This window comes from Polypterus senegalus, chromosome 12 (assembly GCF_016835505.1).
Source record: "Polypterus senegalus isolate Bchr_013 chromosome 12, ASM1683550v1, whole genome shotgun sequence".
NCBI lineage: Eukaryota > Metazoa > Chordata > Cladistia > Polypteriformes > Polypteridae > Polypterus > Polypterus senegalus.
Window position 1 is genome coordinate 77,690,567 of NC_053165.1, and position 23,747 is coordinate 77,714,313.

General features: G+C 51.7%; 2 protein-coding genes across 3 annotated transcripts in view; one reads left to right on the forward strand and one right to left on the reverse strand.

The window, feature by feature from the left end:
- Nucleotides 1–23,747, reverse strand: part of LOC120541129 (cytochrome P450 4F3) — a 64,666-nt gene that overhangs the window by 24,340 nt on the left and 16,579 nt on the right. The gene's annotated exons all lie outside the window — the stretch shown is intronic.
- Nucleotides 7,215–23,747, forward strand: part of LOC120541128 (rho GTPase-activating protein SYDE1) — a 37,749-nt gene continuing 21,216 nt past the window's right edge. For both annotated transcript variants that reach the window (XM_039772467.1, XM_039772468.1), the window contains exon 1: nucleotides 7,215–7,523. In XM_039772467.1, coding sequence (XP_039628401.1) covers nucleotides 7,439–7,523 — 85 coding nt within the window. In that variant the 5' untranslated portion in view covers nucleotides 7,215–7,438. The remainder of the gene's footprint in view (nucleotides 7,524–23,747) is intronic.

Consider the following 23,747-nt stretch of genomic DNA (forward strand, 5'->3'; position numbering starts at 1 on the left):
CGTGCTGGTTACGTGCACGAGATTGGCTAAAAACTGGCACCCTTGTGTTCACCCTGGCATGGACTAGCGCCCTCTCCCGGTGCTTCACCTGCTATGTGCCCGATTTGGCTGCCATGGGCGTCAGCGTCCCTCCAACTCTGTTTAGGGTACAGCGGGTGGACAAGATGGATGGATGAATGGATGGAAGTCAGCGAGGCGGAACAAAGTCCAGGGGCCATTATGAACCAAAGAGGCTGAGGCTGGGACTGATGAAGGAAGACGTCAGAACGGTAGACGGATGTGAAAGGCGCTATATGATAGATAGATAGATAGATAGATAGACAGAGTGAAAGGCACTATATAATAGATAGATAGATAGATAGATAGATAGATAGATAGATAGATAGACAGACAGATGTTAAAGACACTCTATGAGTAGGTAGGTCAATATGGCTTGGGCTTATTGTGAATGACCGTATTCTTTATATACTATATAGTGCCTTTTTACCTACCTACCTAACTTTTGTCAAACGCGCTTTACTGAATTTAAGAACAAGGAGTGGATGGTTTGGAGAATTTGAGAGCCCTCACCACAAACAGAGCTTCACATGGGAGCCGTTAAAAATGACCATTTATGCATCTCTGACTGTCTCTCCATCTGATTATCTGATTATCTGCTCTTTCCACCATCATACGACACTTAATGACATGATTTTTTTACAGTGTGTGTGTGTGTGTTGCGACATGTGGCTGCATATATGTCACACTTTTGTAGCAAACTGGCAGCCCCCTTAAATCAGCACACTGATGACAGAAATCAATTCCACGACCACCAAGAAAACGCGTGGAATGAACACTGCGCACAATTAACGGCCTTTCCGTCATAACCGTGTGTGGAGCCCCCCGTTATGTCGGGAGCTTTTGACCGAGCTGCAGCGCCACCATTACATACACGACCACCGTGGGCCCGAAGTGGCGTACAGAGAAGAGCGCACTTCAATTAAAAGGGAGAATTAGAAAGCAGCTGTCAGTCAAACCCACAACTCGCGAATGCGCCCATCATGGAGCCCGCTGACCCTCCTATTGGAAGCTTTGGCGGTCACCGCGGGCATGTCGCGTTAATGGCCGGCGCGGCGCGGCACTGCCATCCATCCACCAGCTGATGTGCTCAAGTTAAAGGCGTCATAAAGCCAACCGAGCGTCGAGCGGAATTTGAATTGCAGGCCGCCGTGTCTGTGAGTTCAGTCAAGTATCGCATCAACATCACCTTCGTATCGCACGGTGGTCAAGATTAGGGTTGGGTGGGTAGTCGTCAGAGCAGACCCCGCTCTGTCACCCTAACGATGAGCTCAAATGCCACGTTCCATGTCACAGTATGTGACGTCGTCTTTTTGTCCATCTGGATTGTCCTTGGACCCCCAGTGCAGAGGCGTAGCTGAGGTTTTCAGAGCCCGGAGACAACTGAAGATTTCGCGCCCCTTCCTGTTTGCCAAAATGCAATGGGGAAGGGAAAGAAATAATAATAATAAAAAAAAATAGTATTATAAGAAAAAAAAATTCCTATAAGTCTCCGAAAATGATAACGTCGCCTCGTGTTCTTTAAAATCTAAATATGTCATTAGTTTTTTTTTTTAATTAGTTCTCCACATTTCAAAATTATTTTAAAGAAAGTATATAGCAACTTATAAAGCAAAATAATTATATATTTATAAAAAGTGCATTACTTACAATTTACTCGGACGAAAATATGATGGGGAAACTTCTAGACCTTTGCAGCCATCTCCTAGAATCCGTCACCACAGCCAATCAATTTTCTATCAAACACATCAACACAAATCACTTGGCGCACAGACATGGCGTTTGCAGCAACTTAGACAGACAAGGATACCCTAATGCCTCACGTCAGTCGCGCCACCTCTTTAATAACGTCACAGATGTTTCTGGGTGGGAGTCAAGCATGTCCGAGTAGTGGAGGGGATCGATTAGTGTCTGTTGGGTAGAAAGAACATTCGAACACTCTGGACGAGAACCGGCCATTCAGCCCAACACAGCTCGCCAGTCCTGTCCACGGGTTTCCTCCAAGAAAACATCAAGTCGAGTTCTGAAAGTCCTTAACGTCCTGCTGTCCACCACACTACTTGGTCGCTTATTCCAAGTGTCTATCGTTCTTTGTGTAAAGAAAAACTTCCTGATGTTTGTGTGAAATTTCCCCTTCACAAGTTCCCAACTGTGTCCCCGTGTTCTTGGTGACCTCATTTTAAAGTCACCGTCTCGATCCACTGGACTAACCTTCATCATTTTAAACACTTCAGTCAGGTCACCTCTTCATCTTAATCTCTAAAGAACTAATACGTGCTTCGAAATCAGAAAGAGACAAACAACGGAAAAAGATCTCCTCGTACTGACGGAGTGATGGGCTGAGGATGCGAATGTTTTTTTGTTAACTTTTTAGTGCATTTACGAATGGAAAACATTTGATTCTAAAATTTCGTAACCCTCTGGATGCTGCGCCCCGGGACAGATGTCCCCCCTTGCTACGCCACTGTCCCAGTGTCACCTCCACAAATTTACTGAGGTACCGGCTGAACATTTCAGGTGAGCCCCTTGAGGTGACCCAATGCTTGAGGTTTTGAGACACAATTTAAAGGGGTCCGAGTTTGTACATCTCAGTATTCTGGAGCGGCCTCACTAGCACCACGGATGAGGTCCATGACTTAAGATTTAGCACTTGACCCGTTGAACACGGACTGGAAATGTAATACTATCTTTAAAACGCTACGTTTGTATAGCACCGTTCATATCCATTTATCCATCTCTCTATTATATAGTGCCTTTCCTGCACGAGCCATCGATGCTTTTCAAGATCATAAATTGAAAGTTACGTTTATCGTGCCATCAGCACACTCAAGTAAGAATTTCCCCGGACCCCCCTGTACACGTGACAATGAGGACCCTATTTGCACAGGCCATCCAGCTCATAAACGGTTAATTCGGGTGCCCTTGTTCAGTCTGCTTGAACCCCCCAATGATACAAGTGACGCTTCATTCAGGACTTGTGTCACCGCCCTGCCCTTTGTACGCATGCGTTTACCCGATTGGTCTCAGGTGTGTCCTCGTCAGCTGTGACAGTACGACTGTCGTGTCACTTGGAGTGACTTGACCAGTAAATGTGACTTCGAGTCTGACAGACGCACGTCACAAAACCCAAACGGCTGGTTGCAGTTCCGCGAGTGACCAGCAGATGGCAGGCAATCCCTTGTGTTTGTTCGCCTACTAATCCGCCGCGCGGCTCTTTCTTTAGTCTTTGCTTTTTTTTTCTTTATTTCGTTATTTTTAAGTGTGTGTTAAGCCTCTTATTTAGAAATTATTTTTATTCTTTTGCCACTTTTGTCTTGTGTTGCCACTACGCCTGCCGTGATGCTTTTGACATTGACCTCCCGCCCTCGTCTCATCAAAGCCACTTGAACAGGATGTCACATGAAGAGAATAAGTGACAAATACAGAGGACAGCGAGCAGCATTTGACATGTCAGTGTGCGGCCAGCGGAAGGCAAAGCGTAAAGCAACTCCAGCGCTGCCAGGTGCATTTAAACCAAATGTCAGCTATGGAGTGTCCTTCAAATGACGATATTAATACTCACAAGTGGAAAAGGGCCTTACGACGAGCAGCAGAGCGATGTTTGTGTGGCCCTCCTGATGTCACCTCCTGCTAATACACGTGACACTTAAGCACGTGAACCATTTGGTTCGGTTTTACATCGCATTACAGAGTGTGCCAATGACCAAACACACACTTCTTACACATACCGCTTACTTAAAACACACAAAGTCACCTCAGACCTAACGAGGTGACAGGAGGTGACAAGGTGTGTCCATCGGCGTCTTCATCGACATCCGACAACGCAGGGGAGGTGAAGAACAACTCGGCCAGCGAGAAGCCACAGCCGGACTCCTGCCATTCTCAAAGGCGGGTACGGGGAGAGAGCAGTGCCACTGGAGGGCATTGTCGCTCTGACTGCCATGCTCACTCTGTGCCAGCTTCAGAATCTCAGAATGAGCCGCAAGTCGCTATATAACAGACAGATGATCCAAGCCCACGGTAGTAACTGATCAAACTCCCCAACATGGGCCCCTGAGGAAGACGCCCGTTTCCCCTGCCATGTCCTCCTGTGTAAAATGCTTCGGAAGCCCCTTGCATTGTCAGGTACTTCCTGACCCTGGACCTTAACTGCCATTTGACGGTGACAACGCCAGCTGCTACGCGTCTCTCTGCACATCTGCTCTCGTCCTGACTTACACGGCGAGCTGCCACGCTGCCCGCTTTCGACTCTTCTGCGCCTGCTTGTGCGGTAGACACTTTGACAAGAAGCTGGTAGCACAACACAGCACGTGTTCACTCATGACGGTCACTGCTGCCAGGACCCTGAGCTCGCCTCGCAATGCCAACAACTGGCAGGGCATCTTGTGACCACTGCAGGACGACTGCGGTCCGGGACTCGAGGCTAAGGGGCAGTAAGGACAGCGCGGCTCTTCAGGGGGATGAAGGGCAGCTCCCCTCATCTTCTGTCTTTGGATGTCCTGGTCCTCTCCTTTCAGATCTCTTCTACAAGCTGCCCGGTTTGGCTCCCTAATTCTTCACCTTTTGCTTTTTAAACTGTGTGACGGACAGCCGGGTCCCATGCCCGGCCGGGACGCCTCTGCTGCATACGTCCCGGGGGAGCCATCATGGACATTGCAGTACCTTCCCCGGGGTGCTTGGGGCAGCCTCCCTGGCCGTGGATCCCTCCTCAATCTCCCCCGTGGCTCCATGGGACATGGAGTCCACCACAGCAGCCCGGTTGGGAGATGGGGTGCCCGCTAGGGGGTGCTGCAGAGAGCCAGCCACCACGCTGGACGGTTTATCAGCCCCACCCGGAGGTGCAATTAAGACCAGCTGGTCAGGCACCTGGAACACTTCTGGGTGGGGTATAAAAGGGCCCGCCTCCCAGCAATCAGGGCCAGAATCGGGAGGAAGAGGACGAGGTTGCCTGGGAGGAGTGGCGGAGCAGGAAAGTGTGGGCTTGTGTTGGTTTGGTGCTTGGGACTGTGTTGGGCCGGTGGGACACGGGGAAGACGTGTGCCCACGGCTGAAGAGCAACAAAAATAAATACCTGTGAGTGTGAACACGTGCCTCTGCATATTCTGTGCCGGGTCGGGCGCTATATAGCGCCTTTATCACAACTGCTATTTTGGGATAATGACTCTCTGTCTGGTAGACCCCAGTTTGATAGGCTCGGGGTCTGCACAGAGAAGACCCTTCATCTTTCCTGTTCACCTTCTACACCTCAGACTCGAAACGTGACAGCAGGTCGTGTCACTTGGAAGTCACTGATGGTTTGGCACCAGTGGGGTACACTGAGACAGAGGAGAGCACTCAGGGACAACTCCATATCAGAAAATCCAGGGAATGGCCGCACCAGAGAGCCTCCATGCCAGGCCATGGAAGTAGAGGTGGTCCACTGCCACGAGTACGCGAGGGCCGCCATCTGTAGACTGGTCTCATAACACAAAGGGACCGGAGAAGGAAGGACAGGGCAGACACTCCTAATTGGTGACCACATTCCTTCAATGTGACGTCCTTTACGCCTCCTACTGCCCTGCCATGTGACATCACGTCATAAACGGTCCACCAAATCAACAGGCTCAGTTCTGGGACGCCTTCTGGACCTGCTGGAGGTGGCGGTGGAATGAGGACAACGCTGAGCGGACAAGGGTGGACCTCTCTGTGACATGCCAGGAGGAGTGCGTCCTTCATACCTGTGGCGTTGTGCCTTTATAGCGCCTTACTGCAGTGGCGCCTGTGCCATCATTACAAAGGCCGACGTGCTCTTCTCTTTTTGTAATCAGTGTGCGTGTTTGGGGTTTGCTCGTGTTTGTCGTCTCTATTGATATTTTTATATTTGTGGTTCTTTCCTAAAAGTTACATTTTCTCCTTGGGACAAATAAAGTGCTACGTACTTAACCCTTTGCTGACTGGCTCACCTGCGCCTGTCACATGGGTGCTACTATGTGGCCGCTGCCTGTCACTTTGTCCCAGCGGTGTGCTCTTGTGCCCATGGTTTGTGTTGATACAGGGGTGGGCTTTGAAGCCCCACACTTGCTTACTGGTGGTGCTTTTACTCCTACACTTTTAACAATAAAGGGTCCAAAGCTGTGCCCATCGAAGCCCATGTGGAGCCCTAGGTGGGTGGAGGGACGTCAATCCTCATTGTTCATAGCGGGTAGCTGGTCAATGACATATGGGGGGGGGTCTGCAGTGTGTGCCCCTTGTTTAAATAGCATGACTTGAATGGGCGCATGCCCCTTGGTGTATGGAGTGTGCACACTTTTACTTTCATAACCAGTGCCCGGCAGGTAGCAATGCCCTCTTGGCAGAGTTCACGACTGAAAGGAGTTCCCCCTTAGGGTCAGGAGTGCACACCCCTTAGCTGTCATAGATGGCATCCCAGTGTGTGTCACCTAACTGACTGACCTGCTCTCCTCCACGGTGGGTCATCAGAGTGATTCCATAAGAGGACCTCCTTTTGATCCCAAGAGAGCCCCCCACGTGACAGACGCCTTATTAATTTAGAATCCTAACAAGTTTGATAAAATAACCACAGAGAGAGGAGGTCAGATTTCTCAAACCCCAATACGTGTCTGCCATCGAGGGCACTTGCTGTGACTCCTCTTGACCTCTTCGTGTCCCGTTAGGTCGCCTACCACACATTGAGGATTTCTGGCTTATCCGACTTACTCCGCCTGCCTGAGAGAGCCCATTGACTGGAATGAGCCCATAGAGTCGGACGGCAGACCACCAGCAGCAGACCCCCGCTATGGCTGCTCCAGGTGCAGGACTCTTCTCGAACAAGCAAGGCAGCCTCGATGGATGCAAATGTTTCTCTCTGACATTTCTGTGTGTGTGTGTGTTGGCCGTTTTGAGCCCGCGGGGCGTCTGTCCAGCTCAGCCTCCGTTTATTCCTGGGGTCGCACGAGGGTCTTTCTGCGTGTTGATGCCCACCCCGCTTGTTTATTGGAGTTGTCGCCTTACGTGCGCGTGTCTAATGGGATCACAAGGCTGGGAGTGAGTGTGTGTGTGTGTCGGATATTAACAGCCGCCGTCATGAGCGCGCACGCGCATGCGTGTCTGTGTGTGTCTGTGTGTGTGCGCGCGTGCCAGCCTACCCCTGTTAAACGGTAACACAAAACGCACTTAACTTGGAGGCAGCGAAGAGCGCACTACATCTCCCAGAAGCCCCCGACAAACTTCGCCTCTTTAAAAAAAAGTTTTGGGAAAGAATCCCTGGAATTCGTTTCCTGTGAAATTCCTGGCAAAGCCATGGAGGAGGCTGCGGCCGCGACACAGCGCACTCGTCAAGTAGCGAGCGGGCATGGGGAGACAGCGGGGCTCAGGGTGACTCTCTGAGGCTCCAGGCGGCGCCATGGCAGAGCCTCTCCTGCGGAGGACCCTCTCGAGGCTGCGGGGTAAAGAGAAGTGCCGGAGGAAGACGGAGCCCAAGGCAGGAGGTACGAACGGGACGGGCTGAGAGGCGATGCTGCGCTGCGCTGCTCTGCTCTGCGCTACGCGCTTGGAAACTGTCACTCCCGTTAGCTCGGGGGACGCCGCTGTCCCCGTTAGAAGCCACGCCGCTGCAGCTGCAGAACAGATGACAACAGGGACGCCCAGTTCTCTCTCTTTCTCTCTCTCTCTTCTACTTCTTTCGCCCCCATAGCTTTAGCATTGAGAACTTGACGGATCGGACAGGCAAAGAGCGACTTGAAAACCGTTACGTCCCATTGCTTTCCCCCGCTCGGCCAGCAGCCGTGCCTTCCTTCAGGATTACATAACTGCGCTCTGGTGCGCCAGGACCGTTAATCCGACTGGGAAGAAGGGGCTCCGTGGACGGGACGTAGGGGACCCTCCTCTGGGCTGCTGCGTTGTTGCTGGCCGCCCCCTCGCGTGTGATATCACCGGGTAGCCTGTGAGTGCCCTTAATGTCCTGAGCCCGTCGGACATCAACGTGTTGTTAGTCAGTGCGCGGTGCTCTCGACTCACTCCGCTTTATCGGATAATCGGAAGCAAAAGATTATACAATAAGCACAAAGAATACAAAGAGAAATGGCGATGCCGCTCAAGTGGCTCACGGTTACACCGGTGTGTCGGTGAAGTGGCCGCTTCCTTCACTCTTCCTGTTGCTTCCAGCTGTGCGAGAAGTTCATCCGACATCTGCGCGGAAAGCATCGGCAGGAGATCTCAGGGGTACGCGGGGTAATTAGGGGGGCAGTTTACGTGACATACTTCATTTCAGTCCTTACTCGGCCACGTTCGTTTAGCACGTCAGGGAGCGCCGTGGTGTTTAATGTAGGCGTGCAAATCACAAATAACTGAACTTCAGACTTCGTGCCACCGCGAGTGTCCCCTCACGGAGTCCCAGTGACACGAAGCATCAAGGACTCCACTCCGCTTCACCGTCCACACCGACGTCAAAGGAGTCCTACGCAGCCCCGTCTGCTCTTCACATGGCGACTCTGTTAGTAAACACCGGAGAGCCGCTGACGTGCACGGGCCGCGCAGGCAGATAGGGGGCGCAGTGGGGAGGCCCAGCAGGTGGGCGCCAGTTCTGCCCGCTTGGCAGATCGGGGGCTGGCAGAGCAAAGCGAAGCGGGAAGACGACCCCCCCAAAACAGGGGCTCGTGTGGACACCATGTGCGAGATGGCAGTTGGGGTGTGTGGCGGTCACCTTCTGTAGATCAGAGACGTGCACGTGACTTGGATGTGGTCGGATGAAAGACCCTTTACAGAGCCCCCCAAGGCAGCGTGTATATGGCAGATTCGGAGAACTGGGAATAAACGAGGCAGAGATGTGCACAAGTGAACGAGCAGGCGAAAAAAAAAAAACCAAAAACATATATAAAAATATAGTGTAACATGTAGCCGTGTTGTTCCTGTCTCGGCCCCCATGATTACTGGAATGGGCGCCAGCTGCCCCCCTCAAACTGCCCTGCGTGAGCAGCTTATGAAAGTGGATGGAAGTATGCGGTAAATGTGACAATAGGGAGCCTAAACACCCCATAATCATCCTGACGTATCGTAGGTGTGCTCGATGAGGAGCAGGTGTGAGACCCCCGGACTGAGCCGAGAGCAAATAAACTCAATTACAGCATTGATATTCATAGAGCACAGCAGCGCAGGCCCCGGGTGTACAGTACGGCGTATTAGGTGGTCCGAGCCTTAAGAAGAAGGGGACACCAGCTGTGTACATGACAGTGTGAGAGACAAATAAACACGGGGGGACCGGGCGTACAGTACAGGGCGGTGAGGACAGGTGGCACCTGAACAGAATACGGGCATACAGGAGAGGTGCCATCTGGGCTTACAGCATCTGTGTGTGGACAGTTGGCATCATTACTGATTACACCGAGTGTGGCAAAAAATATAAGAATATACCGTTAAAAAGTATAGAAGATAGAGAGTGTGTGTGTGTGTGTGTAACAGAGTGCACTGTTGAGACGTCATCTACTCTCTCATCTCACACACGCTTACCTAGAAGTCTGCTGTATATTATGGTCTATTACACCGTTCTGTTCTAACATTTGATACGTATTGACATTCGTTCAGTTTAGAGACTAAACATACAGAGTGTGTGTGACGGAGCGGACTGGCGCGGAGTAACCATAAGTGAGATGTGTGTGTGTGTGTGTGTTATGAAGTGAGCAGGCTGTGCGACACACACACACACACACGTAGATCATGTAATAATATGCACTCTTATTACTATTTGGGGGCTGTGTGTGTGTGTGTGTAGATCGGCGAGTTTCGTGGTCTCCTCTCTCAGGTTTGTGTTTCCCATTATGGAGCCCCAGAGTGAGGGGTGCAGTCACTGGACGGCCGGCCAGACAGACAGACAGACAGACAGCCAGATGACCAGACGCCCGCGCAGGTCAGCCAGTGCTGTGACCAAAGCATTTGTCCCCTCGGTGTTCATTTCAGAGACACGCGTGACGTTTGAGGTTTTGAGGACCCCCAGTCTGTTCTGCCCCGAGTGGCCTGTCCTGAGAGCAGCCCACCTCAGCCAGAACGGGACGCCGATTAGGATTCGCATTCTCATTCGTTCTGTGTTTCCACGCGGATTTCTTTTTCTTTGAGTTCACATCACAGCTCGTCCATCGGTCGGTGAGCTGCTTTCTCAACGGCTGTCACCTTTTCGGCTGCCATTCTGACGCTTCTTAAAGTCACTGTCACTGTCTGATGACAATCGTCCACTGGACGGGACACGGCTGTCACTCTGCTCCTTTTATCATCTTTTCCAAAGATCCTCTTTCGTTGTCGTCACTCTGGTGTGTATTGGAGACGAGTTGTGCTGTTTGTCACACTCTAATAATTTTTATGTCGTTATTGATTGTCTGTAAAAATCAAATCTCCTTCTCTGTGGTTTTATTCTCCATTTTGTAAAGCACGCTGAGCTACATTTCTTTTTGTATGATGTTGTGCTCTATAAATAAATGTCGTTGTTTAAGGGCGAGGGGTCTTCGGCCCAAATAACGTAACCCGGATACCCTGAAGCCTCGAGCACAAACCGTAGACGAGACGTTCCTTGGCGTTGTTATCGACTTTGTGAATTGTTTGCTTTGATTGTCCCTAAAACGTTTAAAACGGAGACACTTGGACTGCGGAGTTTTGCTTTTCTTTTTCTTTTTTTTTTACTGCTGGTGGCAAACTCTTCAGAAACCCCCAGAAGAGCGCAGCTGCACCGTTCATCTGTCTGCCATATAGCGCCTTTCGCGTCTGTCTGTCTGCCTGCCTGTCACGAGGTCCAGGCCAGCGCGTGTGCCCGTCTCCGTATGTCTGTCGGTCTCAGTGCTTCTCGTGTGGCCCGCTGCATTTCTAAGGGGCTCAGTTTGTGGACTTTTCTCATTTGTTGACAGCGAAGCTGCCAGGACATCAGCGTCTGCCAAGCTGAAACTGGCGAACCTGTGCAAAGTAAAAGCGGCGAACAGAAGAGAAACCCTCCGCTGCCATGGCACCCCCACAACCGAAGAGAAGGGCCAGCAGTTTTGGCTTTGCTTCGTGTCGGGTGGGCTGCCAGTGCCGTGTTTGTCTGCTTTCGTAACACGCGACGCACAGTTCAGGGGGCCAAGGTGCCGCTCAGCACAGCCAGCATATTAAATATTTGTTCATCTGCGATTGTGCAGCCCCCCCACCGTTTAAATGGTGGCCTGGTACTGAGGGCCACACAGGACCACCTGAAGGGGCGCCATATAACAGAACGGCAGAGTCCATTTGGTTTTGTGTAGCAGACGGGCGATAAAAGTGACTGTGCGAAGATTTGTGTGAACATCTGACACGGCGCCGGCGAGCAGTTCAAACGTGGAGGACTGCGAAGGGAAACAGCGAGCTGGTGATGCGCGGGAGAGACTGGGCTCTTGGCGTTTTTCAATGGCAAGTAGCAGCTTTGTTGGCACAGCCAGTTATTTGGTGGCGAGATCATTAAAGTGTGCGAGGAACCCAAACGACTGGCACAATAAAAGGCGATGGTGCAGAAGACCAAACCCTCCTGGAGGGCACAAATGCACCCACCCTACTCGGAGTCTCTCCCCATTGGCCGATCATCTTGAATGCCAGTTTTTGGTGCCAAGGTTTGCTTTGTAGTGTGCAGCTGGGAGAGGCGGAGCACAAGTGATGTCTTGTGGCTGTGGGGGCGGAGCACCAGTGACACCGTACGTCTTTGGGGGCGGAGCACTGATGACATTGTACGTCTTGGGGGCGGAGTCCCAGTGACATCGTGTGCCTTTGGAGTTGCCCCCCTCAGCTGTAGGTGCACATCACCCTTAATCTCTCCAAGTGTCGGCCTATCCCTGGCACATCAGAGGCACTGAATGTACCGACTATGGAAGAAACACATCTCTGCCAATCTCTGCCAGGCGAAGCCCATTGGGAGCCCTAGGTGGGGGTGACAGATGTCACCCTCTCGCCGTCCACAGCAGGTCGTCGCTATTATTAAACTTCAACGTCACCTTGAGGCAGGAGGCACATTACAGGCTGGCTGAGCCCACCTTTGGTGTCGAGACGTCCTGCGCTTTGGTGGCTGTGCTCGGTGACAAACTGCTGCGTTGAAGGATTTGTCACTTTAGCTTTATTTTATTGCCCAATTTGTCGGACATTTCCTCCTCTGCGGTGCTCACAGCCCAGTACTTGCACATGTGGTAGTCATCAGCATTATCGTGATTTACATCCGTTCTCAATAAAACAATGCAGCAGTTTGCCCATTGAACAAAAACTGGAAATTTATGAATATTCATTTTTGTTTCTGCTTTTCATGTTGAGTCGTCTTTTAACGTCTCCTTCCTTCGCTGGTTCTACTGGATGGCAGGATGTTGGTTGATCTTCCTTTTGTGCGATTTCTTTATGGCGTCATTTGGCTGACATTTTGTCTTCACTGGTACTTGGGGTCTAATCTGTTGTCAGATGTCACGTCTCTTCCTCACATGAGGTTTACTGCTCTTCATCTCCCTCCTCATCTGCCCCTCAAAGCCACTTTTGTCACTCCAGTCTTCTATGGTTCTTGCCATGAACTCTTATCTGCCACAACCGCTGCCAGCACCACCTCACACCACTCACTTGTGGGCAGAAGTCTCGCTGTGTGCATTCACTCTCCCCCAACTCTGTGAGCCAATCCAAGCCAGGATCCTTCTCTGGACCCCCCGGTGGCCACACCCCCAGGCCAAAGGATTTAACCGAGTGGCAGGTCTTGTAAGTGCGGCTCTTTAAGTGTTAAATCATGTCTGTCATGTGCACACGCGCTGTGTGTGTGTGTGTGTGTGCATGCGTGCGTGTGTGTGATGGCTATGCTGTTTGTGAAAGCACCTCCCACTTTTCAGGCTCCACCCCGTTTGATAGAGCAACCTGCTCATTCCCTTCGGACAACACAACCCTCTGACTCTTAGGCTCCACCCTTTTTGCCAGAGTCTCTCTTTCTCTCTGCTTAGGCTCCTCCCCTTTTGACAGCACCATCCTCTCTCTCTCTCAGACCCCACCCTTTTTGACAAAGCTTCCCTCTCTCTCTCTGACTCCTCCCTTCTAACAGCACCTCTCTCTCTGAGGCCCGCCCACCAGAATTCTAAACGCCTTGCCAGCCGTCCGCGGTGATAGGCTGAGCTTTTTACGGGGGCATTCCTGAGAGTTTACTCTTTTATTTGTTTGTTTGATTTTTTTTGATGCACTGAGTGGTATAATCAGGGCTGCCTATTGTCATTATCCTGTGTCCTAACTGGTGCCACCTTAGTCGCCCGTTTGGTTTTTTGCTTGCCGAGTGACGTCGCGTTGCGTAGTTGAAGTGGCCTTTACTCGTGTCCCTCACACTCTCTGGTACCCTGGCTTCGTTGTTTAGTTCAGAATGTCGTGTGGTAATCGTGCATCACCCCCCTGCCCCCCACCATTTAAAACCCAATGCCCTCTGGGGTAAATTTACTGTGGCGCCAACCCCTGCCACCAAAGCTTTTCTGCTGTTCAGTGGATGTTTTAGTGTTTATCCTCACTTTTGTGGATTTGATATTTGGGTTTCACCACAAGTTAGTAACAAACCGCCATAACCGCCCGCCACATCTGTGCCTCGGAGAAGCTCGACCGCGTCTTTCTTTATGTTCAATGTTTGTAAAGGTCAGAAGGAAAACACGCACAGCGATCTGGACAAGTCCGCCAGCAGCGCCACCCTGCCTTCTCAAGGGACCCGTGAGCCTCGGTCAGCATGACGCGTCCCAGCCCGATGACAAAACACCCCAAAGGTGCCCAGGCCGGGTGCGTCACTGGGGTCTCGTTATTTGGTGCACATGCGAGGATAATTAAAGTCCAAGAAGACGCTCTGCTGGGGTCTCCCGGAGAGGGTAACATGGCAGCTGGACGGCCGTCCTCTGCCGGGCCCTGATGGCCTCCCCTCAGCCGTCTGCTTTCCTTCACCACTTTCTCTGGCATTTTTCTGGGCCACTGAGGCCGTTCTGTAATTTCTCTGTTATTGAGAACTGCACTTGTGGTTTGTCTTTGCAGCCTCACGATTTTTCCATGAGTGGAAAAAAAAAATAAATAAATAAAATAAAAAATAAATGACTAAATTCTGCAGCAGCCGATTCAGACTTTGGAGGAAAATTCCGTCAGCTTCTGTGAATTTCCACCGATTCGTTCACTTCAGCTTTTCTGGAGTTGAAGGCAAACCTCCTTCATGGCTTCTCCGTGGCCATCAGCTTTTCTTTCTGTTATGTCATCCAGGGCCTTGTTTTGCCTTTTTGGAGCCCTCGTCTCTGATCCAATTACGGACCCTCTACTGGCCATGGGGCCCCCAAGCTGTCCCTTAACTTATGAAGCCCCCCAAGCCCCTTTCTGTATGTCGTCAAGGGTGATGGTGACATCTCGGGTGCTCCCATGTGTAGTGGACTGGCTGTGCCTTTCCTAGGGGTCTTTTAGGCAGTTGTGGAGCCCAAGGAGGCCCAATCTTCACATAAAGCCCTGACCAGAAGAAGTCCGATAAATGAGAGGAGGCCATTCACTCCGTCAGGTCAGACAAGAGCTTGGTGGTCTCCATGTCTCATCTCATCCTGATCCTTGTTAATGGCTGTCGAGATCTCATCTTCTGAGACCACTTTTCCTGGTGGGGGTGGTGATGGTGCCAGCAGCCCAAGGAGGTCACCCTGAACTTCCCTCTCCCAAGAGAAACCGATTCCAGGCATTCCCAAGCCAGCCAACAGATCTAATCCCACCCGCATGTCCTGGGTCTGCTGCTGGGTCTCCATCCAGTGAGTGTGCCCAGAGCATCTCCAGGGTATCAGTCCATGGGACGCTGTCAGGACCTCCCAAACCATCTCATTGGACTCTTCTCGATCTAGAGGAGCAGCGACTCCAGTGTGAGGCTCCTCTGAATCGCTGATCTTCTCATCCCATCATGGAGTCCAAGCCCAGTGGTCCTACATAGAACCCTCATTTCTGCCGCCTGTACTCCCAGTCTCATAGCTCATGACCGTAAGGGAGGACAGGGATGTCAATTGCCCCCTAAACCAAGAATTCTGTCTGTCGACTTCGCTCCTTTGTCATCACCGTGGACCAGTGCAGCACCCATGACACAGTAGGAGTGACTCCAGTCTGCTCGGTGGTCTCACGTCCTCGTCTCCCATCACTTATTAAGACCACCTCGAGATGCCCGATCTCCTCCAGTGAGGGTGGTTGTGCCCTCCTGACCTAAAGAGAACATTGCACTCTTAAGAGAGCGAGGGCCAGGAGCGCAGACTTGGAGCTTCTTGGGTGTTCATGGGTCCCAGCGTGGGCTCTGAAGATGTTTCTGTCTCTTTGGGATTCCAATTCCGCTCTGCCAGGCAAGTTTGTCTCATTAGTGACAATGCATTGGTGAGCCCCACGGGACCAAGTTTGGATGTAACGGCGGGCAGTGGTCTGTCATGAAAATGGGTGCCAGCTAGTCAGCCACCCCACCACACCCTGTAAGGGAGGGCAACATTAGCCTAACTGGAGACCTCCAGAGTGTTATTGGGTGGTCATAAAGTAGGAGACCCACTCCCACCTGATCTGAGGCACTTTAGTCATCTCAGAAACCATCGGGAGGCCTCGAGTTCACCGATGTGGGCGTGGGGTGGAGGGTCATTCTGGGTTTCCATTTCCATCGACCAATCAGGAAGTGACTCTGTGTGCCGTGATCCGCTATTGGACCTGCGAGGAGGAGGATGGACCAGTTGTGTGGCATTTCTTCCGAGAAATCCAAGCAAACGCCGTGAAGGACCTTGGCGAGCAGCTCCAAATTCTCGGTGGTCCTGCCTGTTTGTGTCGTACGATAAAAGGAAGTCGAGTGGCGAGCTTCACTGCTCTCAATGGTGGGCGGGCACCCCAGCCGAGATGGTTGGCATTTCCTGAGCCTGCCAGGAGGTCAGTAACAGATGGACTGCAGGAGGCTGCTCCTTGGGGGTCACGTGTCCCCACCACTGTCTCGAATGGACTCATTTTGTACTTCGTTTTGGGGGTTTCGCCGTTTTTGGTGCATTTTCTAGAGAGTTCTTTGGACTTCTGGACGTCTAAACTGAGCAGTTTGACTTTGGTGTTACATTTTTCTTTATCGCTATTCCTGACAAACTTCTCATTTGTTCTCGTCTTCATCACACCATTTTGGATTCCGACGGGCGCCGCTGCTTAGTGCCTCTCGTGCGAGTCGTTACCCGAGTAGTTTACCCAGGACTCCTCAAGAACGTGCGACGCACGATGTCATCAGTGTGACGGGTTGTCCCCTACGGTTCTTCCTTCTCCAACTTTGGATTGATTTAGCGTTTGGCGTGCGATTCTCTGCATTAAATCACCTTAACGGTTCGCGGTTGTCTTTTCTGAATTGCGCTTGATGTTTCCGTTTCCTTGAATGTCGGTTTGACCCTACGCGCCTTCATCTCCTGATCCCTTTGCTCAGCGTTACATTCCTGGTTTGTCCGAGTTTGTGGATTCTGCCTAAAAGTCTTTCGTTATTGTTGCTTACCCAACGGCTCTCGGGTTTCAGACTCTGCTTTACACGCCAGTGCGATTTCTTTGATGTCGTGGCTGTAGTTTTGTGAACTTTTGGCCACCGATGCTCTTGACCACGATTATCGTTTCACATCCTGGGCCTTGTTTGTCTGATTCTGTGACTCACTTTGGTGACCTCGGTCTCTTTGTCATTCCGTGTCCCAATTCTAATTTCTTAATTCGCCTGCCATTCTGTGAAGTTCAGTACACCAACGCCCTGGTGGAGGCCCCATGAGCTCCAAGGGCAGCCCTTTCGGGGTCCTTGGGTGCCCCCATCATGTGGACTACTTCCTGGCTACAGCATTGATGTGCCAGATGTACTCCCCCAGGTCCAGTTTGGAAAAGAGGTCCTCCATCTCAGTCAGGACAGCCGGGGTTGGAAGTGGAGGAGGAGGAGAAGGAAAAATGAGGATGGCGTGGGCTGTGAGGAGGGCAGTGGCTTGAATAAAAAGAGGAAGGTCTTGGTGAGATGTGGTGGGGTTTAGGGGTATAGGATGCCCCCTATAGGCCATCCTGTCACGTGACCTTCACGTCATTCTTCTTAGTGTCAGATACCAAAGGGCTCACCCACCACACACTGACCCCCGTAATCGTTCAGAAGACCCCCAGCCCTATGCGAGTTGGTGATGTAGCGTGTGGCATACCGGAGTGAGAGGGCACCCAGTGCCGATGTCCAAACATGTGAGAAAGTCGCCTAAAACATGGCAAGGCTAAGGCTGAAGACCCCCAAAATACGTCCTGGAATCCCAGGTATTTGTGCCCCCCTTGCAGGAGTTCTCATGGACGCTGATGTTTCGGCTGCGTACCTCCTGCTGTTTTTGGCACTCGTCGTCCATGATGACCCATCGGTCATGTGCCAGTGGTGCATCTGACTTTGTGCGGTGCCCATTTTGTCAGCAGTGCTAAAGCCAAATGGCATCCATTGGCAAGCCTAATGTTCCCAGCACCCCCGCCCGTTTACCAGCAGAGGTGGCCACAAGACCCCATACCCAAGAAGTCGGTCATCTCTGCTTTTGGCGTTGCTGACCGCGTTTGAGCCTCCGCTCTGCGAGACGAGAGGAAGAAGGGGCGGCCGGGGCTCCTGCGTCTGCGTTTCCTCGGCTGACCGGCGGATTCTTCACATTTTTTGAGGCTCAGCTCTGCTGCATGTAAGTCGCTGGAAACCCCCCCGAGACAACAGAACATCTGTCTTTACTTTGGAGCCGTTTAGTCGCATTCTTCTCGAGTATTACAAACGGGTCATGGCCGAGGTGTGACGTCGGGCAAGCTCCTGGAGCCCAGGATGCCAGCGGTGGGCAGCTGGTGGCCGAACTGGAGTGTTTGCCCCTTGGGCACCCTGACCCGGCTAGTCAAGCCATTTCACAATTTCTCCTCCGCCTGGCAGATGCTTCAGTGCGGCCCCCCGCCTCTGTCTTTCATCTCCCCTCGCTGGCCTGCTTATGCCTAAAATAGGGCATGTCATGGGAAGGCATGTGACAGCGTAAACACTGGAAAGTGCGCAAGATGGAGGAGGCGGCTAAACCTGCACTGGGACGGCCGAGTGCCCTCCGTCGGTAGGCAGCCTGCGCAACAAGACCGCCCGCTCTGCCCTGCTGCCCTCTCACTGCCCCAAGTGCTGCTGGCCTGTCCATAGGCAGCCACCTGTGACAGAAGGGGACATCGAGGCAGCCGACCTGAGACACCGTTAAGGGTGTGCCATCGTGGTGACCCCCACCGCTACGGCAACCCGCTCGGCCCGGCTCCATTTGTGGGGGTTTGACTTTAGTCAGGCGTGTCAAGCAGTTGGTGACTTTAGAGTGACAATTAGCGTCACAGCAAATGAATGAGAGCCGTTTACGACAAACATAAGAAAAATGTGCAAGTGCTGAAACGAAAGGAGAACTAAAGTCCAACTGCTGTAATGACACACTTAGAGCTCATTAGAAAAGTGCCATCAAAACAGGAGACGTGACAAAGTCCACAACCAGAGGGGTCCCGCAGTCCCAAGATAAACAAATCGACCAATCAGGCACTTCGTCAGACCTCGTCAGGGGGTCACCGTCCTGCAGGAGATACCACCGCGTGCATCGGCCTGGGAAGAACAATCAGACGGCAGCGGAAATCACGAAATAAACCGTCCGTATGTTCGTCCTTACTGGCGTGTGCCAATCAACACGCAACACGCCTCCGGGCTCTGGCGCCGCCATTAGTGACGGACAAGTGTGAAAAGGTCGAGCCATTGGAGAGGTGCTCATGCTTCGAGTCACACCGTCCCAAAACGGTGACTTGTTGCGTTTATTTCAAGGACCCCAGGAAGGCCAATCAGGCGGGGACCGGACTCTCACACACACACACACACACACACAGACAGACTCACACACACACAGACAGACAGACAGACACACACGTGATGACGCGGCTCAAGTGAACCGACAATAAGGAAGGCAAAGACAATTCGTAAAACAAACAACCCAAATTAAATAAGCATGGCCTTCTGGGAATTAACGAAGAGAAAGCGACAAAGCACAGAGCGCCTCCCGGTCCAGTACAACACTCGCAGATGATGATGGGGACCAGAATGAAGACCCTCGTGAGCGGCCCTCCTAACCAAATGTCAAGTCTTGCTGTGTGAACTTTTGCAGAGACTGGGAGCGCTCCCCACAGGACGACATCACACCAACGCGCCGACACGGGATGAGAACGTAAATCCAGAAAACAAAACGGCAATCCGAGGTGACGCTCATAATCCGACGCCGACACAAGTGACCGCAGATGAGCGCGATTCGCTGTCCGAGTCTCACGGCTCCTTTTTGAAAGCACCTTCCATCCAGCAGCCCCGGTGGCTTCCCAATGGACTTGTGTGGCTGGCGCTTTCATCCAAAGCGACTTACAACATTTATGAGACGATTGGTTACCCAGAGGGAGCACAGGCAGGTAGGCAGGTAGGTCAGGTGACTTGCTCAGGGTCACACAGTGGGGTCAGTGGTGGGACATGAACCTCAGGGTTTGAAGTCCAAAACCTTAACCACTGCACCACAGTACCTGCCTGCACTTCCGGGGTTGCTGGGAGTCGAAGTCCATTCTAAGTGAGGGGCCACAGAAACGATTTACTGGATTGCTAGTGTCAGGTGCACAGTGAAGTGTTTCGTGCTCATTAGGTGGTCTGAAACTGGAAAGGACCCCTTATGAGACACAGCAAGCAGTCAGTCAGTGGACTGGTCACAGCGGTGTCACCTGTCTGAAATGCTTGGGCAAGAGACCCCTTTTTGGGGACCTAAATGACATCCCGACATGTAGGGCCCTGAACTGCTGCTTAGCACAAACACCCCGGGTCTTAGCTCAGTTACACCGGGAGGCCATCCTGCTCGTGTGGTGGTGTCACCAGGGCTACAAACGGCGTCACTTACCGTCCACTTGGTTTCAACTTTGGCCTGCACGCTTCTAAAGACACCATTACAGCCTCCTCCTCCTCCTCCAGAGCTGGACCAAGTGCTGGTCCTTTTGGGTCAGCGACTGCGTATTATTTATTACTTAGATCTCATATTGAGCTTATTTAGCCCCGCAGTCCTGCAGGGATGTTATTTCGTGCCACCGGGTACGAATGGCATGACAATGGAGCCACTCGACTGGACTCGACCTGAGCTGCTTAGTTCAGCGTTTTTTGATTGCAGCCTAAGCTGATAACGGTGTTGCTGTGCTGTTGCCTCCCACAGGGGGCGCCAGCGACTCCAAATGCCCCCCCGAATCACACGAGCAGAACCTTCTGCCGGACATAACAGAGCGGACAGAGGAGAGGGGCGTGATGGGCCCTAAATCAGGGTACTCGGCTGAGGTCCCCAAAAGGACTAGAAGCGGCCCCCTTTAATCGAGCGAGCCACGGCATCAAACAGAGCAGTCCATTATGTGCAGCTGGCAGGAATGGCCAGCGCCGAAGAAGATTCCTCGCAACGACAAAGAATGCGGCTGTTGATCCTGCAGATGCCGCTTGTTTCACGCTGGCTGCCGGAAAATGAGGGCCTCTGAGGTCAGGGCTGCAGATGTTCACATCTGGTGAGACGCGCAGACCGCAGAGCGCTGCATGAAGTCTGCAGGAAGAGCGAGAGGCAAAGATGCGGCAGCCACTGGGTCCCTGACTTGTGGGGGGACTTTCTCTCAATTTTAGGGTCTTCACGCTGCTGCCATTGTCCTCTTGGTCAGGCTCTTGTCACTCAAGTCACGCCATTTCCTTGGGCTGTGCCAATGCCCACCCAAGGGACGGTGACAGTGCAGGCATCACCCGAGCGGGGCGTCCCTACTGTATATGGCGTCTTACCTACAGAGGACTGTGTGAAGAATTAGTGGCCAAACCCGCAAGCAGTCAGCTGTTAGGAAAAGATCTGTGAGGGTCACGAAAATCGAGAGAAGACAACAACAACGAGGGAAATAAACTTAAAAACGTAGACAGAAAAAGGCAAAACTCTGAAAACCAAGCCATCAAAATATCTCAAGGGCAAAGCAAAACCGAAACGGGGGCATCTCTCCGCACCAAGTAACTAGCAGGGGTCTGTAATGCCATCTGGCAGACTCTGCCAATGTCGAGTGCTGCCACTTTATAGCAGAAGTCCCAGTGACATCCTGAAATGGACGGGTGACCTCAACAAGATGGTGGCCAAACAGGACAGTAAAACGCACCCCTAAAGTTAACATGAGAATACAGAATTCGAATCAGATTGAGCCGAGGGTCTCTCCACCGCCTTGTGATGACGGCCCCACGTTGTTGAAGCTTTGGGGTGATGCCATGAAGTCTCAAATTCGCACAAAGCTTCGCCCCCTTCCTAGATAAACAAAGAAGGAAGGAACAAAAGCATCCTGAAACGTGAGAAAGGTTGGGGTCCCAGCTGCGAATCCCCCATTTAATGGCTGAAGAGGACAAGGAGAAGAATGAAATGGAAGGGGTGATCCTCCTAGCATGGCTGGACGTTAGAACTGAATCCCAAGGACAACCCCAATGTCTTACCTTGAGGACCGAACAGATTCTTCCTCACTTAAAGCTACTAAACCCCCCAACCCCTGGAGCCTCCCGGGCATCTTGGTCCCGAGTCCTTCTTTCCAGCTGGCTCCAGGAATAGCCCACTCTTTTAACACCTGGGCAGCACAGATTAGGTGGTCTCCTGTTTGCCATGAGGATTCCAGGCGAGGGTCTCCTCAATGAGATTTGTGATGGCCAATGGTCTTCCAGTACCAGCTGGTGAGCCCTCCTCTGCCATTGGTCTTCATGTCAGATGGCACTGGGCCATTGGGTCTGTAAACCCCTTCTTAGGCAGGAGCTTTTTAGTACTTGATGCCAAGGTGTCCCCCGTGATAGGACGTCGCTCCATGGGAGTTCTGGCTTTACCTTAACATCAATGTCCATATCGGCCAGCGTGTGGACAACGCGGCTCAGGCAGGTGACAACTTCCACCTCTGCTACCAGCTCACCTCCTAGAGTGACTACCTGCCTCTTAGAGTTCATTATTGTCGGCCTTGACAATTTGGGTCTTTCCCTTGTGAATGTTAAAGCCAAACAGGGCAGAGGTGGCTACCATAGGAGTGGTCTTCTGCCTTTGCTGATGGACACAGTGTTGGAGTTGTGTCCAAGGTTTCTGAAGGATTCCGCTCTCCTTCCACGATGTGGATACCTTCATAACTGAGTCAATCATGAGAATGCAGAGAAATGACAATGAGAGACAACCCTGGACCTCACCTCCGATGCACCGGTTAGCCGTCCCTCATGGACTACCATACAGTTATGTGATGACGGGTCCGGACTTAAGAACATTTTTAGGATTGTTATTCGTTTCTAAAACATCCAGGAATCCAGTGGAATCATTGTGTGCATCTCCAGTACATCTGGAGCAGATCTTGGTTTGTCTGTCATTACGTTTAGTGTTTCTGGTGACTCCATTTTGTTTTTTTAATGGGTGTCATCATTTTTGTGTACCATCCGTTGCTAGGGACTTTAAAAAAAAAAAAAAAAATTGTGACGCCAGCAGGCCATTCAGCCTGACAAGTTTGTCCCTTCTATTCACGGAGATCATCCAGAATGCCATCAAGTGTTGAAGACCTGAAGGTCCCCAAAGTCCTGCTGACCACCACTCCACTCCACTCCACCACACACGTCCTCAGAAGTCGCTCTTCCCGTCATGTCATTGGTGTATCACCCTATTAACCGGATTCACAAGCAGTTCGTATCCGAGGTTGCGGATTAAACTCTCAATGCGACCCTCACCGGTATGTGAGTAGCACAGTTCAACTTTCGACTTTAGGCTTTGATATTTAGGATTTGATTGGAGTTCCTGCCTGGTCCAGCTTAGGATTCTTGAGCGCCTATTCCTGCTGCTCGGGAGGCGTGACACCGCTCTGAGGTCCCCAAACGCCCTATTTGGGACACCTTTACATATTCTTGGGACCAGAAGAGGCGTGTGACATCATCGATTGCAGGACGGCAGGTCGCCATCATGCTTAGGAACAGAAGGGGAGCGCCAAGAGTCCACTCGGCCCAAGTCTCACTTCCGGTCCCTCGAAACGCTCATCACACTCGTGTGTTTTGGTGAGGCCAGCTCTTTTATTGTTTCTCTTGATTAGGGGAGCCCAGCATTCCCAGATAAATTTGGGATCTTTGTTTACAGATCAGGATCAGAAATCGGGAGAGATGTGGGGGTTTGGTGTCCAGTAGGAGTGCTGTGGTGGTCCGTAGTTTCACTCCCTCATGGCCCCCTTGACGTCTTCCCAGTTTGTTCTTTTCCTCGATAATCACATCAAATTCCTTGCGTGTTTTTTTTTTTTTCTGGTGTTCTTCCAGTTGAACAAAAACAAACAAAGTAAAAAGTTCCCAGACAATTAACTGCGGCACCAAAGTCATGATGATGGTCTCCTGGGAACTTCTCAGACCCTGGCCGGCGGCCCCTCATATGAGTAATGATCCCCTGGAATTCCAGCCCCAAATTCCTAGCTGAGCCCTCAGTGGCATTGCCTCTGACCTTTGACCTCTCCGGTTCCTCTGATCATGGGGACTCGGACCCTTCCTGTCCCTAATTTTAGACCTCATGCTGGCAAACTAAATTGGCTTATCGGCTGGACGCTTGGCTCTGTCAGAGATCTCGGGTGTGTGATGTGACCGTTTCTTCGGCTGACACTTGAGCCATCGTCCGGCACCCTAAATCCCTGCTAATCATGATGTCCTTGTCACCAGAGGACTTCACCACAAGGATTCT